The sequence below is a fragment of the Stegodyphus dumicola genome, chromosome 11, assembly GCF_044657685.1.
Source record: "Stegodyphus dumicola isolate Sdum_Otavi_A_Nest chromosome 11, ASM4465768v1".
NCBI classification, from domain to species: Eukaryota; Metazoa; Arthropoda; class Arachnida; order Araneae; family Eresidae; genus Stegodyphus; species Stegodyphus dumicola.
In genome coordinates this window covers 142,224,447-142,242,086 of record NC_140778.1, presented here as the reverse complement: position 1 = coordinate 142,242,086, position 17,640 = coordinate 142,224,447, and the positions used below count along the sequence as shown (strand labels likewise).

At 35.0% G+C, this 17,640-nt stretch overlaps 1 protein-coding gene across 1 annotated transcript in view; it reads right to left on the bottom strand.

Annotated features, from left to right (window-relative positions):
• Positions 1-17,640, bottom strand: part of LOC118195312 (protein O-mannosyl-transferase TMTC3-like) — a 580,765-nt gene that overhangs the window by 260,121 nt on the left and 303,004 nt on the right. Inside the window, exon 5 of the mRNA XM_085827263.1 lies at positions 14,609-14,690. Within this exon, the coding sequence (XP_085683389.1) occupies positions 14,609-14,690 (82 nt within the window). The remainder of the gene's footprint in view (positions 1-14,608; positions 14,691-17,640) is intronic.

Here is a 17,640-nt window from a genome sequence, read left to right as displayed (position 1 = left end):
TTACCTTTGAACATAAAATAAACAACGTCACTGCTTCACATGAAATTTCACATTGTAAAATAAGGATTTGATTTACTGTGATAGATTTATTTTTTAATTGGATATAGTACACCAAAAGTGTTTTCTAAAGCTAATGTACAAAGTGTCTATAACTAAATAACCCTATTTCAAAGCTGCCTACAAGTAAAACCAGTGATCAGAAAATTATGAAATTTTGTGATGCGCAACCTTTATGCAAGTTGGAGCTTCTTCACATATTACATGGTGTGTTAAGAATATTCTTAAACGTCATTTTACAGAAGAAAGTGTCATTAGGCGGCACTTTCATAATGTGTGGCCTCTCCGAACCCCAGACCTCAGACCATGCGATTTTTGGGTTTGGGGACATTTGGAACATCTGGTTAGTAGTGACAATCCAAAAAATTTACATGATCTTTATAAGGTATTTCTCTCACCTTCTTGGCGTGCCTTCGTGGAGTAGTGGTTCTGCACGTTGAGCCGGTATTTCAGAGGTTCGTGGTTCGATTCCCGGCGAAGGCGTTTGCTAATTTTTCATCTCTCCGGCTTTCCCAAATAACTTAATGTCCCTACAGTGGCGGCCGAACTAAAGGGGTGGTGGATGATGATTCTCCACACCCAGGATTTGGTGATTGGGTCCCCTAAAAACACCAGTCGCCCTTTAAAAGGGGGGAGCATATAAGGTATTTCTCCCGTCTTCCTAGTGTGCCTTCGTGGTGTAGTGGTCAGCAAACTGAGCGGGTGCTTCAGAGGTCCGTGGTTTGATTCCCGGCGAAGGTGATTGCTAATTTTTCAATTCTCCTACTTCCAAAAATGTATTTAATGTCTCTAGTGGCGCCCGAAATAAAAGGGTGTTGGATGATGATTTTCCTCACCCAGGATTTGGCGACTAGGTCCTAAAAAACCCCAGTTCCCCTTTGAAAAAAAGGGGGAGTGTATAAGGCATTTCTCCCCCCTTCTTGCCGTGCCTTCGTGTTGTACTGGTTCTGCAAGCCGGGCCGTTATTCCAGAGATCCGTGGTTCTATTCCCGGCGAAGGCGTAGCTAATTTTTCATCTCTCTTGCTTCCAAAAAATAGCTAACGTCTCCACATCTTAAAGCCAGCATTTCACGCCCCGTGCGGAGCATTTCCCAGCACACACTTCGGTCAACTGTGAAACATGCCGTCTTGCAATTTTAGATGATAGCTGGTAATGATGGCCATCATGTGAAACATGTTTTTTGTAACAAAATTTATAAAAATGTAAAACTATTGTAAACATGTGCCTACAATGGTAATGTATGGTAAACATGTGTCTATAATGGTAAATGTATAATTTCTTAATATAATGCCTTCTGGTTACGCTATTTCTAACTTTTTGTTTTACTGAAAGAAATTCTCATCCTTTTATTAAATCCGCCACAAAGTTTCAGAATATTCGGATCAATGCTTTCGCTTGTAGGCAGTTTTGAAATACGGTTCTTTAATTATAGACACCCTATATACGTTGTAATAAATGTATCATGAGAAGCTTCGACAGGATTGGAGGTTAGCGAAAATGCGCCGTCATCCCACTTACCCTTCGATTCGCATCTAGGACAAGATATGAACATATATGATTCTACACTATTGCTGAAAAATTTAGTCACTTAAAATCTGTTGATAGAAAAGTCTTATCGAGAGAACGTTTATACAGGAAATAAAGTGACGGGGAACGTGGGCATCATTACTCAGCCATTATAGGTTAATCGGTTTAGCCACCAGTCTCTAAAGCTGTACATAATACTCGACACAATACTTTTCGTATACTGTATATAATACTTGACATAATACTTATCGTATACTGTATATAATACTGTACATAATACTTTCTAATACTTGACATAATACAATACGTAATACACATTTGACATGATATAATACTTGGCATAATGCAATACTGACTTAATACTTGATAGTAATGCCTGATATCATATTTGCTTCTACTACTTATTCTTGACGTAAATACAAATTTCTAAGAAATACAAATTTTAAATACAAATTTCTAAGAAAGTCTTGAGATGGTAATGGACTAGGACTCTGTGCCTATATCTGAGTGAGTGAGTGAGGTTTTTGGCCCAAAACCAAAGATGGTTACGACGCGCCAAACACAGGATGGGATGATTACAAATGACGAAATTAAAATACAATAAATAAAAACAAGTGGACAAATGTACCAAACCCAGAGGATGAAGTCATATAAAAACAAGGTAAAAGCACACAATAAAATCCAAGACACAATCTTCAAAATATATTACATTAGGTAGTAAAATCCAGTTTCTTTTAAATAATAAAATAAATTACAATTAGCCTCTCTTCCGATTAAACGGTCGAGAGGTAAGTCACATCTATTAAAATGTTTCTGACGAAGATTATTAAAATATGGACACTCAATTAAAATATGACGGACATATAGACAAACATTACAATTTGAACAAACAGGCTCATTCTCAGCTTTTAAAAGGTAGCTATGTGTCATTCTAGTGTGACCAATTCTGAGGCGAGTCAAAAGAACTTCTTCTTTACGATTTCCAGCAAAATCCCAATGGCTTTACATGTCTTAACTTGTTTTGAGGCTGAACATCCCAAAGTTGCTGCCATTTTTTTCGGATATTGTTTTTCACAACACAACGGATGTCTCCAAAAGGGATGAGGCGACTGGACAGTTCAACAGCACATTTCGCCGCGATATCTGCCAGCCCTTTTATTCCCACATGCCCGGGAACCCAGCAGTACAGTATTTCATATCCACGATTCATTAAGTTTATATGTAATTTAAGAATATCCACTATTCCTGGAATTTGAGTATTAGGAAAAGCTTCTAATGATTTAAGCGCACTATACGAATCTGTATAAACTATAAACTTTTTGTAGCAGAGCCTTGAGATGTACAAGAGACTATAATATATCGCAGTTAGTTCGGATGTTAAGACAGAGAAAGCATGGTACAAGCGTCTGCCCTCCGTGTGGTCTTCAATTACAAATGTGCGTATATCTGATAGTGTGCTCATTACCTTTATGACTTGCCTGACTGTCTTAATGTTTGATCGTGTATTTACTAAACGCCTTCCCGTTTGTTTGAGGCATTGGGATATGCTTGCCATTTGTTATAGGACAGTCCACTATACAGAAAATTGTGAGCTTCTTCGATTGCATTCCCTAAGAGATTCTCAATTAAAATTATGATAAATCCAGAAAAAGTCGTTCTATCATAATAGGAGTTGAGTTGTTTAGTCAAAAACAGAGACGCCGTTACTCCATTGTGATTACTCTATAAGGTTTTGCTTTGAGTATATACCCGGGCAAGGGATTAAGAATTACACTACCATTTATAACATTTTATATGAATTAACTCTTTCGCATCGAGAGACGACCAAATCTGTTTCCAACAAACATCGAAAACGCCCGTGTTTACGAATTTGTCTTGGAATAGTTTTCCTTTCCCCCTGCGGTTTCATCCATTGTATGCAGTTTCAACTTAGGGCCGGATTGCACCTGCGAACGTCAATAGCTTTCCGTATTTCTCCTTTATTTGCTTCAAAAGAATGATTGACATGTCTTTTAACAACTCGCGAAACCAATGAGCCATACACTAACGTGGAGGGGAAAGAACTAGGTAGAAAATAAACGAGGCGTTGGGGCGCTTTGCTGTTGCCTGAATGAACGGGCGTTACGGGCGACTTTGATGCGAAAGAGTTAACGCAGTTGTCTTAATATTTGGGCTTGGCAAAATACAAATTAGTTAAAGTAATCATTGTATGTTACCGCTAAAGTACGGAAATCAGTTAATCTGCAGAATATCTAAGATGGCCCGTTTAAAGTACGGAAAAAATTGTTTCACTTCTCAAATTACCTAGGTAATCTGCAAATTACCTAAATAATCTGCACATTATCTACTGGGCACTCGTTTAAGTGGAAATGAGAGATCTTTACTGGAACAACAGCAACGTTTCTGTACGTTTACAACAGCCGCCACTTTAAATAGTTAATTGGGCAAGGTTTCAGAAAATGTTACTGAAAATCTGAATGTACTGCTAATAGGTGTGCTTGTCACCAAAGCCATTGCTATGTAATTCAAAGTGTCACCAATCCTTAGATTGCACAAATAAGGGAGCATAAGTTTACCATATGTATTGCAAATTCATTTCCTTAATTGTAACAATATTGTTACGTTATTTTCTTCCTTCACGTTCGTACGGGGTTCGTTATGGATTTGGAGTGAAAAACGACGACACTACTTGATGAAGTATCGGAACACACTTAATTGCTCAGTATTGTCAGGACAGCTCCAAAACACGTTTACAGTCGTCGATGATTTACTATAAACACGCCGACACGATCAACGACACAGTCTCCAGGTTATCAGGCTATCACGGTGGAGACAGCTTCACGGCAAAGCACCAGAGTACAGCTCCCGACTCTGCTCGGTCGTTCTCGCAACTCCACGTACTCTCGAGACTCTCCAGGCTACAACTCCCGATGCACTCGACGACACACAGAGCACAGCTCCCGACTCTTTGGTTTAGTCGTTCCCGGAGCTCAACACGCTCTCTCGACGATGCACTAACCGCGATACACTACGAGACTCGGCACTCGCTGGCCGACTGTCAACTCGATCATCTCCGCACGGACTAACTAGATCAGACACTCGCACTCTAGACGAAGCACTAATTCTCGATACTAGCTGACTGCGGACCAGCAGGGTTTTTATAGCTTTCCGCTTGTGTTCGAGAACATTCTGGGCTAAACCGGTAAGAATTCGCTCCAGAAGGTTCTCCATCAGTCCATTGCACATCGGCAATTTTGTCGCGAGATATTGCCAAATGGGCGATTTCTCGCCAAATGCGGCAACCCTGCCTTCCCTTGCCGATTTATGGCAACCCTAAAACTGCTTTGCCGGGAAGCCATCTTACCGCGCCCGTATATTTCGTAACAATATTTTAAACCGTTTTATTCTTTGTTAGTCCAAAGGGGCAATTAGCACAGAAGGACTATTAATTTAGTTTTTGGCATTTTGCGTTGGTTTACTAGAAGCGTTGTTTCGCTTTTAAAATTGTTGCCAGCAAATATTATTGTCGTGTATTATATTTAAAGAAATTAAATAATAAAGAATCTGCATGGATGGACGTATGTTTCCCGCATTGTGATAAAACAACGGTACCTGGAGCCATCCAGCCATCCAGTTTTGAATAACGTAATCCTCTTGAGAATATGAGCATCTGGAAGACCATATTTCAAATTTGGAATTTGTTTTATTATTGATTTCATTTTTTGTAAAACTTTAATGAATTTTTGGTTAAAAAACTTAACGACTTCAAAGCGAGCAATAGGAACATTGTACAGAAAAAATATTTTTATCTCCAGCGCGCGTTACTTTGTATCGGAAATTCTAAAGATATGCTCATTTTAAAATTATTTTGTGATATTGCTCTTCAACTGAATTTTATGGTTTAAGTGTGAAGAACGTGGTATTTAATAAATAAAGGTAACGCAAAAAATGTTAAAAAAAGCACCTTTGGACATAGTTTAAAATCTGAAACCTTTCAGATTTTTTATTATAGTTTTTTCATTGTTTGATTATTCATTCTATGAACTAATTTATTTATTGAATTAACTTTATTTTTTATATTGATTTATCGAAAAATGTATAAATAACATTACGTAATTTAAGCGTACAGAAACATTGCTGTTTTTTGAGGAAAGATCTTATTTTCGGTTTAAGGAGCGCCAAGGCAATAGGCAGATTGACCATTGCCTACTAGACGATGGTTAATCTGCCCATTGCCACTAATATTCAAAGTGGAGGGTTATTAGTGCCACTAATATACAAAGTGGAAGGTTATTAGAGCCACTAATATACAAAGTGGAGGATTAGAGTAAGGAAATGAGAGAAACAAACTTTTGAACTTTAACGGTACGGAAGCCGTTAAAGCCGTGCACATTACTTAGGTAAAATGCGGAAAACTCTTGATTCCGCCCTTTAACGGATCAAATCAGTTAATCTTCAGATTAGCTGGGTAACGTGCATATAATGACTTTCGCACGTTAGTGGGGACATTTATACACACAGAAATCTAAAAATTTCAGAGAGAACTTTTGTTCATTTGCTGCTTTGTTTACATTTTCCTGTTATTTGGAATGATTCTTCAGCTTTAGCTTTGGCAAGCAGCATTTGCTTCGCGAGCGTTTAGAACCCGAACTGAAGTTTACTTTGGCGTGTGTTACTTTGCATTTCATATTTCACATTTTAATTTGACTTTATACTGCAAACTTGAGGATACTGAATTTCCATTATAATATTTTACAACCTATTTTGGAATAAAGTGTCCTTTATTCTGCTCGTACGCACAGATGTCACTAAAAATAATCAAAATGAATTCGTGAACGGTCAAAAAGGATCTTTCCATTGAAAACTGATATTCTAAATTTTACATAATTGCAATACTTCCTTTATTTTTTACAACGTATAAAGCAATATAAATTGATTATAATTTGCATTCCCGAGAACAAATTTCCCAAGTTAAATAACAAAACCAAGCAGGATAATTTTACAAGACAAGGATTTCCCAAGTTAAATAACAAAACCAAGCAGGATAATTTTACAAGACAAGGATTTACCAAGATAAATAACAAAACCAAGCAGGATAATTTTACAAGACAACTGGAGTAATACCCTCGGGTGGACTTTTGAGGGAAATTAGTTTCTAGAGGGTGTATTAAAAAGGCCTGCGCATCAAACTTTCAAAAATTATGCAAAATCCAAAATGGTAATTAATGACAAATTATTTCAATAGATAACACCCTTCTACAGATATATAACAGATCTTACAAAAAAATCAACAAATCTCATCAACAGATCTGTTACAAGAAACGAAGTGACCACTTGTCTCTCTCGAGTTCAGAGGTCGAAGTCTAGAAAAATATATTTCAATTATCAACAAAGAGTGAAAGAAAGTTGGCATTGCAATCAAATTTATCAAACAGGAGCGAAAAATTGTTTCCCACGGTGAACGCTTTCATTTTATAGAAATAAGATACTAAGAGGAAAATTGTTGCTTTATTAGATTCACAAATATTTGTGAAGATCCATTTAAATGCTTCAACAATGTTTCCGTAATTGCTCAGTGATTAAAATTCATTTATTTGAATAAAATTCATCTCCATTTTGAATGAAACAAATGATTTGAAAGCTAACAGCACAAACTGAAATTGAAATTTTGAGTAATATATTATACTATGTCTAACAACACAGGATTGCCATTCCTGATCACATGGTTTTCGTTATTTTACATTCGTTATTTTACATCGTGAGAACCTGATCTAACCAACGAGACTGTAAAATTGTCTCCAAAAGGAATCCATGTTAGACCATATAGAGTTTGCTGATTTTATGATTTAATCCCTGCTAACCGAAAGAAAAGTTGAAAAAAAGAAATTTACAGAGTTTGGTGTTCTTTGCTAACGTAAACTAGATCCCAAATTATAAAAAGACGATATGAGAATAATCGCTTTGTCTTTTAAGAACCACAAAAACAGGGAAAGGGTGTATAGGACCCTTTTATTACTCCAAATAAAGTTTAATAGATGGCACCAACTCGTTCTGATAGAAGCCAACACTTTAAATAAAAAATCACTTTAAATCAGGCTTTAAATCAAAAAGGATAAACTAAAGTTAATGAAATTTAAGCCTAGCCTAGCGGCTTCGCAGTTTAACTAGCTCTCAAGTTGGCTCTGACTGAAATCGGCGTAAATAAGCCTGTTGGGAAGAATAAGTCAACGCCACAAAACTCTAATCGCTACAGAATCTAAGTTAGCAGCGTGGCCTTCAAGCAGGCACAGCACGCTCTGATTTCACTCTTCACTCTTTTCCTTTCAATACTTCTTTAATTCCACGTAATCTGAATACCGCGCACGATGGAAATTTACATTCTGAAAGGGAAATGAAATAATACTTGATAGGAAAGGAAATTAACATAAAAAAAAAAAATATATATATATATATATATATATATATATATCTGATGTGCACATGACTTTCTTGTACGGAAGAATAAATTATACGCATTTTCCTTGCATTTCATTTAAACTTATTGGATTGAATTAAATTTACATCGTCGATAGCGCATAAACCACAATAGAATAAATGCACTCTTTAAAATTCACTATACTTTACCATAGCGACACTCTGGCGCTAGGTTCACTTAACAGCGTTATATTTCGTTCATATTATAACTCAGAATGCATAAAATTTATATCATTTGAAGAATTATCTAAGCGTTGCCACATATTCCATTCAAGTACTATAATAAATCTGAAACGATGTATAAAAGAAATTAAACAAACAAATAAAAAAAGAAACAGTTTTTCACAGACGATTCACTATTTCTCATTCAATTAATTCAGTTCTCACTTCGGGACAAGGCAAAAATACATAAAAACTCTAAATATCAATATTAAAAATTATGAAGTAAATCTTAAATGCTTATTTCCTCGAATAAATTACAGAGTGGATTAAGCATGGTTTAAATCACAATAATAACAGAAGGCGTTATCATTGTTGTTGCGAAGCTGTTTCTCTAGATTGGAAACGAAGCCACTACTTTACTAAATTTCAGTTGTAAACAAATAGGACCGCTATCGTAAAAATAATTAGGCTTAGCCGCACTTGAACAACTTTTAAATTGTTAATAATTCTAGAAATATTGCAAAGGGAAAAGTCCTTTATTTTGTTCTTACGTACAAATGTCACATAAAAACATCGTTAAATTTCATTTGATAGCGGTCAAAATGGATATTTTCGTTGAAATATGATACCCGACATTTTTCGCGATTACAATAGTTCCTTTTTACTTCGTACAAGGAAGTAATAACATGTTATAAAATTGAAATGAAATTTACAAACTAAAATAGCGCTGAAAAGTATTTTACTGTGCCTTAAATTTAAATTAATTAAACTTTATAAACACACTAGTGTAATATTTATTAAATTAATGTACTTGGTATGGAGCTATACAATGAAGCTTACATACATTTGCTGCAGAACAATGTTGTACAATAATTAAAAACATATTTACAGGACTCGTTGAAAATGTCGAATCCCGGAGAAGATATGTATGTTTATAAATGCATAGTGACTGCGCAGCATGAGGGCACGCTAAATATGCGGCGAGCCGAAAGTCCTCTCGAGAGGCTGGTGACAAGGGAAGAGGAGGTAGAAGACTCTCGGATCCGGGGTAATAAAATTTTCCTTCTTAATAAAATAAAATTATCTTCGGGGTGCTTTCTCTCAAAATAGGGAGCAGAACTGTGTTAAAGTCGGGCTGTCATCAATATGTTGTTCGGGGATTTTCCAACGACAAGCGCAATTGACTCTACCAACGACAAGCGCATTTGACTCTTTACCAACGACAAGCGAATTTGACTCTTTACCAACGACAAGCGAATTTGAATCTTTGCCAACGACTAGCGAATTTGACTCTTTACCAACGACAAGCGCATTTGAATCTTTACCAACGACAAGCCAATTTGACTCTTTACCAACGACAAGCGAATTTGACTGTTTACCAACGACAAGCGAATTTGAATCTTTACCAACGACAAGCGCATTTGACTCTTTACCAACGACAAGCGAATTTGACTCTTTACCAACGACAAGCGAATTTGAATCTTTACCAACGACAAGCGCATTTGACTCTTTACCAACGACAAGCGAATTTGAATCTTTACCAACGACAAGCGCATTTGACTCTTTACCAACGACAAGCGAATTTGACTCTTTACCAACGACAAACAAATTTGAATCTTTACCAACGACAAGCGCATTTGACTCTTTACCAACGACAAGCGAATTTGAATCTTTACCAACGACAAGCGCATTTGACTCTTTACCAACGACAAGCGAATTTGAATCTTTACCAACGACAAGCGAATTTGACTCTTTACCAATGACAAGCAAATTTGACTCTTTACCAACGACAAGCGCATTTGACTCTTTACCAACGACAAACGAATTTGAATCTTTACCAACGACAAACGAATTTGAATCTTTACCAACGACAAGCGCATTTGACTCTTTACCAACGACAAGCGAATTTGAATCTTTACCAACGACAAGCGCATTTGACTCTTTACCAACGACAAGCGAATTTGACTCTTTACCAACGACAAACAAATTTGAATCTTTACCAACGACAAGCGCATTTGACTCTTTACCAACGACAAGCGCATTTGACTCTTTACCAACGACAAGCGAATTTGACTCTTTACCAACGACAAACAAATTTGAATCTTTACCAACGACAAGCGCATTTGACTCTTTACCAACGACAAGCGAATTTGAATCTTTACCAACGACAAGCGAATTTGACTCTTTACCAACGACAAGCGAATTTGACTCTTTACCAACGACAAGCGCATTTGACTCCTTGCCACAATGAATGTCATGGGCTTGTGCAGACCTTTCTCAGGCAAGTGACATTGGTAACAATGACAGTTACAATCTCCAATGACACATTTTAGTTTCCCTGTAATGCGTTTTACTAGAAAAGAAGAAATTAGCTGAGCAGGACGCAGTTTAAAATTATACAAAGACAGCTGAGATGCTCTAATTTTAATTTTAGAGTCTAATTACTCAATAAACTGCCAATAAAATCCAATTACTCAATAAGCTGCCAGATCGAAAGAGTCGTAATTTTGCAAAGCTGAAGCTTGAAACGTTTACACAAGTAATTTTTATACAGCCCCTGTGCAAAGCTTTATTGATGACAGAATTTCCGCCGTAAAAATGTATCCCTTAAAAAGCGCTCATAAACGTTGACGATGGGGGAAATAGCAATTTTCAAACTTCATATTATGCTGCTAGTTTACTTTAGTTATTAATTATCTTACGTTATGCAAAGAACTTCGAAAGCAATTTTTGTTTCATTTATATTCAGAATATTTAATATTAATACTCTCATAACACAAAAGAGTGAATCTAAGATTCTTTATGGTTCTTCTGCTGTTTTCTAATACAATGGTGCTTATACGCATCTAGTTTTGTTAAATGAAAAATAAATGTGTGTTTAAATCTTTCATAGTAGTTCCATACAAGTAATGATGATTGATTGATTGATTCCAACTTTTTATTACTCTAGGGGCTTCAAATAACAGCAATTGAGAAGGATTTTTATTAACAAATTAATATAAATTAAACACAATGAAACCATATACCATAAACTCATTCATAGCATACGTCCATCAGCGGCCGAGCGGTAAAGTCGCTGAACACTGGTAGTTCGGTCCGGGGCCCGAAAAAGGCCAAACCTATCGAAGCATAATAAAATACTCGAGATTGAGGTTAGGAGCACATTGTTATTACTTATCTCCACACATTTCCTAATAGCCACTGGAAGAATGTCATGGATGCGTATACTTAAAGTACAGCGTTTGTCGCTGGCCAAGATTAGAAGCATTTTTTATACTTGCTTCTTTCCATGCGCCGGCTAATAACTGTAGTTTAACCGCGCCGACCGCGACCATGAACACAAACACGCAGGCGCTATTTGGACCGATTTATTGACGGAATACAAGAACTGTGTAGAATAATTTTTTCGGCTCTTGTTTTTTCCCTGTTTTTTCACTGTGTTCAAAGAGTGCAGATTTTAAGTAGGCAGAAAATAGCTTTTAAGTATTCTAATTTTTTGATTATCATTTATAATAAATTGTTTGATTACATTGTGTTTAATTTCATACATTTATATATTTATTTACATATTGTTAAAAATATGACTATTTTCAGAGCTTAATTTCTTTACATGTGCATAATTTGTGATAAAGTATAATAAATATGTTTAGTATTTGTTATTATAATTACGTATTTATTATATTTTATTGTATAATTTTTATTACAATGAATTCTAATATAATAATTGTAATTGATTATAATAATTTTACGATAGCAAATAATTATGATAATAGTGCGATTTATGACAGCAATTAATTATTATAATTAATAATCATTATATACCTTTTTCATCTCTGAACTAAAAAGTGTATATACATTAATATACACTGAAAAAATTCTTAACAATTAGTTAAAGTAATTACAATATAATAAATTATGATTCTAATTATTTAATTGATTATAATAACAATATTATAGCAAGTAATTGTTATACTTCATCTTGGTTTTTGGGCTAAACTCTGTATGCGTTATTATACGTAGTTGAAGCCCAGGGGGAAGAAACAAATTTATTTTAGAAAAAAAGACGAAAATAATTCTTGTGCAAAAGATCATAATATTGGAAAATGTCACGTTAAATGAACTATGATCAGGAAAGACCCCACTGAAATGGGAGGAATAAATCTTGACGCTTCATTAAAAAAACTACTACAGAAAGAATATTTTCGCTAAAATATAGTTCCATTAATTTTAAGGATCTTATTTTTAAAAGTAAGCAATGAAATATACAAATTTCTATGTTACGAAATTCCTACGTTACGAAAACAGCGTTGTTCATTAGAGCTAATCTTCGCGTTTATTTCTGAAATAAGCGCGCGAAAGACAGTTGGCAACAGAATAATTCCACGGCACGGAGACCTTAGCATTTCGAGGAGTGCGAACTCTCACGTGATCTTCTAGCCCTGTTGATACAATGATAGACATCAGCTAAGCACGTCAGAGTATAGTAAGCCCTGGAGTGTGATTAAAAACTCCAAAGGCCTTAAAAACATGCTGAATATATAATATCATGTCGAAGTAAATATTTTTTATGAATATCATCGTGCTGTTATTCCACTAAAATAATATAAATACCAAGCTATTATTCCATTAAAATTATATCATGCTATTATACCACTAAATTAAATAAACACAAATACTGGAGACGTATTGCCGGCTAGTAATTAAATAGTTGTGATAAATAATCAAATAATAAGAGGTGTCTAGAGATTGTTATTTACTGCAGAAAATACACAATGCACAATGTAAAAAGGGAAACGAAAATAGAAAAATTGCCATATATTAAGAAATCTTCCAAGTAAATTATTCTTGGCACAAACCGAAAAAATGCGCCAAGATAAATTTGTGAATTTCTCCGTAAATGTCACACCAAATTTTACGAATTTAATATTCAGGCATAATTTGAGTCGTACAGTTGAAATATAGAAAAAAAATTGGCATATTATTTCAGAACATGTCCGATTTGGTGTCAAAATACCCATATTAGAACAATGCTATATTTAAATCTAATATATATCTTCAGGGTATAGTAAGCCCTGGAGTGTGATTTAAAACTCCAAAAGCCGTAAAAACATGCTGAATATCATGTCGAAGTAAATATCTTTGATAAATATCATCGTGCTGTTATTCCACTAAAATAATATAAATACCAAGCAATTATTCCACTAAAATTATATCATACTATTGTACCACTAAAATATATAAACACAAATACTGGACACGTATTGCAAGCTAGTAATTAAATAGTTGTGATAAATAATAAAATAATAAGAGGTGTCTGGAGATTGTTATTTACTGCAGAAAATACACAATGCACAATGTAAAAAGGGAAAGAAAAATAGAAAAATTGCCATATATTAAGAAGTCTGCCAAGTAAATTATTCTTGGCGCAAACGGGAAAAAATGCGCCAAGATAAATTTGTGAATTTCTCCGTAAATGTCACACGAAATTTTACGAAATTTAATATTCAGGCATAATTTGAGTCGTACAGTTGAAATATAGAAAAAAAAATTGGCATATCATTTCAGAAAAAGTCCGATTTAGTGTCAAAATACCCATATTAGAACAATGCTTTATTTAAATCTAATATATATCTTCAGGATATAGTAAGGCCTGGAGTGTGATTTAAAACTCCAAAAGCCTTAAAAACATGTTGAATATATAATATCATGTCGAAGTAAATATCTTTGATAAATATCATCGTGCTGTTATTCCACTAAAATAATATAAATACCAAGCTATTATTCCTCTAAAATTATATCATACTGTTATACTACTAAAATATATAAACACAAATACTGGACACGTATTGCCGGCTAGTAATTAAATAGTTATGATAAATAATAAAATAATAAGGGGTGTCTACAGATTGTTATATTATGTTCACTGCAGAAAAAATTACGCAGTTCACAATGTAAAAAGGGAAACGAAAATAGAAAAATTGCCATGTATTTAAGAAGTATACTAAGTAAATTATTCTTGGTGTAAGCCGAAAGAAATGCGCCAAGATAAATTTGCAAATTTCTCCGTAAATGTCACACCAAATTTTACGAAATTTAATATTCAGGCATAATTTGAGTCGTACAGTTGAAATATAGAAAAAAAATTGGCATATCATTTCAGAAAAAGTCCGATTTAGTGTCAAAATACCCATATTAGAACAGTGCTATATATAAATCTAATATATATCCTAAGTCACACTTTCGAGACATGAAAAACGCAGTTTGAATTTCATCAATGGGCGCAGTGTACTTTTATGAGTAGGAATTGCTTCAAATCAAAATGTTGAGAATCCAGCAAAGTGGATGTAAATATTTTTCGAAAATCGGTAGATTGTCATAGCTACCTACGGCTTCTGTGTGAACGGGGTGGACTGCAAACAGGGCACTGGACACTAGACTGGAGGTGCTGGGCAGGAAATGGAGGCACAGCCTGAAAATAAAAAATACGTAATTGTAAATGATTAAATGATCCTTCTCATGCAGCATTTCTCTGCACATTTTATTAAGAAGAACTCTGATTTTATTACAAGACATTATTTAAATAAAGACAGTAGAAAAATTCGTAGTAAATTTAACATGCATATTATATAAGAAATATTACTATGTCTGTAAAGAATCATTTTTAGTGATGACATAAATGCCAATGATAAAAACAGATTTATGAAAAAGTACATTCCATTCTGGCTGATTCAAATTTTTATTTCTTGAGGGAAAACATGTTTGGGACAGATAAGTCGGGCCAAGATATTCGCTCATTCATAAGTTTTAATGCAGATCTACAGGCTTCGAAACCCAATATGGTTTCTTAGGAATAGTTTCAAATCCTATCGACCTTAATCAATATATTGAAGTCAGTTTTAAATACTATATAGGTCAATTTATAAAAAGATGTTTGACATTGTAATAGACTAAATATTTTCTTTTATTGCTAAAATCACGTTTTTAATATAAACACTAGTAATTAAATGAAAAAGCTTCCCTTTTTTTTGAAAAATTATGTTGGCATATTTTCTATTTTTGTAATAATAATTTTGTAACAAGTAATATGTTTTTGTAACATACAAAAGGGCAGCAAGTGACAGCAAGCTAGCAGTACAAAAGCAGTAGAGCAGAAACACGAAGATTCCCATATGAAGATTTTGTTACGAAAACTCCAGATTTATTTTGAATTTAGTCTTTGATACTTTGATACACAAGTAATTATATAGGGGTTCTACTGAATTTGCAGTACTTCCCTGTTAAAATGAGATGTTCAAAATGTACAATTTACCAATATATAAGCGTTAAGAAAAAAATGAGCTCACCGAACCGGGTAACAAAGTGGATATATTACGGTGAAACACCGAAATCTGGAGAATGTCGACTTTCACCATGTACTAACGGTGAATGTTGAACATATAAGAATATTATATTTCCTTCTCCGTAATTCATTCGCGAAAAAACGCACTTGAGACTCAGAATAAGAACTTAAGAATATAAGAACTTAAAACACACAGTACATTCAAATTGAGAAAGGAAAATAATACAAGTTATAAACTTACCAAATTATGTGATTCAAATCTTATTTATTGTAACAACTTAAACTATTATGACACTTTGAATTGCACAAGAGGCCCTTGCTTTTACAACTGCATTTATTTGTGGAACGCTTCCTTTTGGAATGGCAGCGTGTACATATACTCCTCTCTTTTCGACCTACACCAGAGCATATCTGTGATTGTCGACATGCACCGGTGAGGGTCCGAATGTACAAGAATGTAAAGAAATATTCGATCTTTCACCGACGTATTTGGTGAATGTTTACATTCTCCGGTGAAAGTCGACATTCTCCAATTTCGGTCTTTCACGGTAACAGATACATATATGTTTGGTGCGGCGGATTGCAACTAAAAAGAGGTACATATTATAGCAATTCGATATACAAAGTGTCCGTTGGTGAATGTTGACATTCTCCGGTGAAAGTCGACATTCTCCAATTTCGGTCTTTCACGGTAACAGATACATATATGTTTGGTGCGGCGGATTGCAACTAAAAAGAGGTACATATTATAGCAATTCGATATACAAAGTGTCCGTTGCTGAATGTTGACATTCTCCGGTGAAAGTCGACATTCTCCAATTTCGGTCTTTCACGGTAACAGATACATATATGTTTGGTGCGGCGGATTGCAACTAAAAAGAGGTACATATTATAGCAATTCGATATACAAAGTGTCCGTTGGTGAATGTTGACATTCTCCGGTGAAAGTCGACGTTCTCCAATTTCGGTCTTTCACGGTAACAGATACATATATGTTTGGTGCGGCGGATTGCAACTAAAAAGAGGTACATATTATAGCAATTCGATATACAAAGTGTCTGTTGGTGAATGTTGACATTCTCCGGTGAAAGTCGACATTCTCCAATTTCGGTCTTTCACGGTAACAGATACATATATGTTTGGTGCGGCGGATTGCAACTAAAAAGAGGTACATATTATAGCAATTCGATATACAAAGTATCCGTATTTGGTGAATGTTGACATTCTCCGGTGAAAGTCGACATTCTCCAATTTCGGTCTTTCACGGTAACAGATACATATATGTTTGGTGCGGCGGATTGCAACTAAAAAGAGGTACATATTATAGCAATCCGATATACGAAATTTTAAAGCTCTAAAGCTACTCATTTTTCAGTTATGCGAGATATTTATGTACATACGTGCAGACTTCACACCATTTTACAATCCGTTTTGGGGGAAAAAATTCCTTAATTTTGTTCGTACATTCAGATGTCGCGCAAAAGCATCGTTCAAATGGATTGGAGAGCCGTCAAAATGGATGTTTTCGTTGAAATATGCTCCCCAAAATATTTCGAGAATACATACTTCGTTTACTGCGTGCAAGGAAGTAAAAATGAATTTTTTCTCACGCGCTTTACAGTTCTAAGGTATTTCTCCCGCTTTCTTAGCGTGCCTTCGTGGTGTAGTAGTCTGCACGCTGGGCGCGTATTCCAGAGGTCTGTGGTTCGATTCCCTTCGAAGGCGTTGCATATTTTTCATCTTTCGTGCTTCCAAAATACCTAATTTCTCTACAGTGGCGCTCGAACCAAAAGGGTGGTGTATGATGATTCGGCTAATCTTTGGAATATGGTAACAGGTAGTTTGGCGATAGTTTGGTAAGGCGATAAAAGTTACTAGCTAGAACTTTAGCAGTGTACACGGATAAATTTAAAAGTGTTCGCAATGCCATTTTTGTGCAATTCTGGGATTTTTTTTAAGTGAAAATAGGTCGACGTGTACATGGATGATACCGTGTATGTGCAATTCTTAAAAACGCGGCAAGCAGTGGGCGATTCTGCACTTTGTTCCAATTTCGCACCTAATCTTCATCATGATTAAG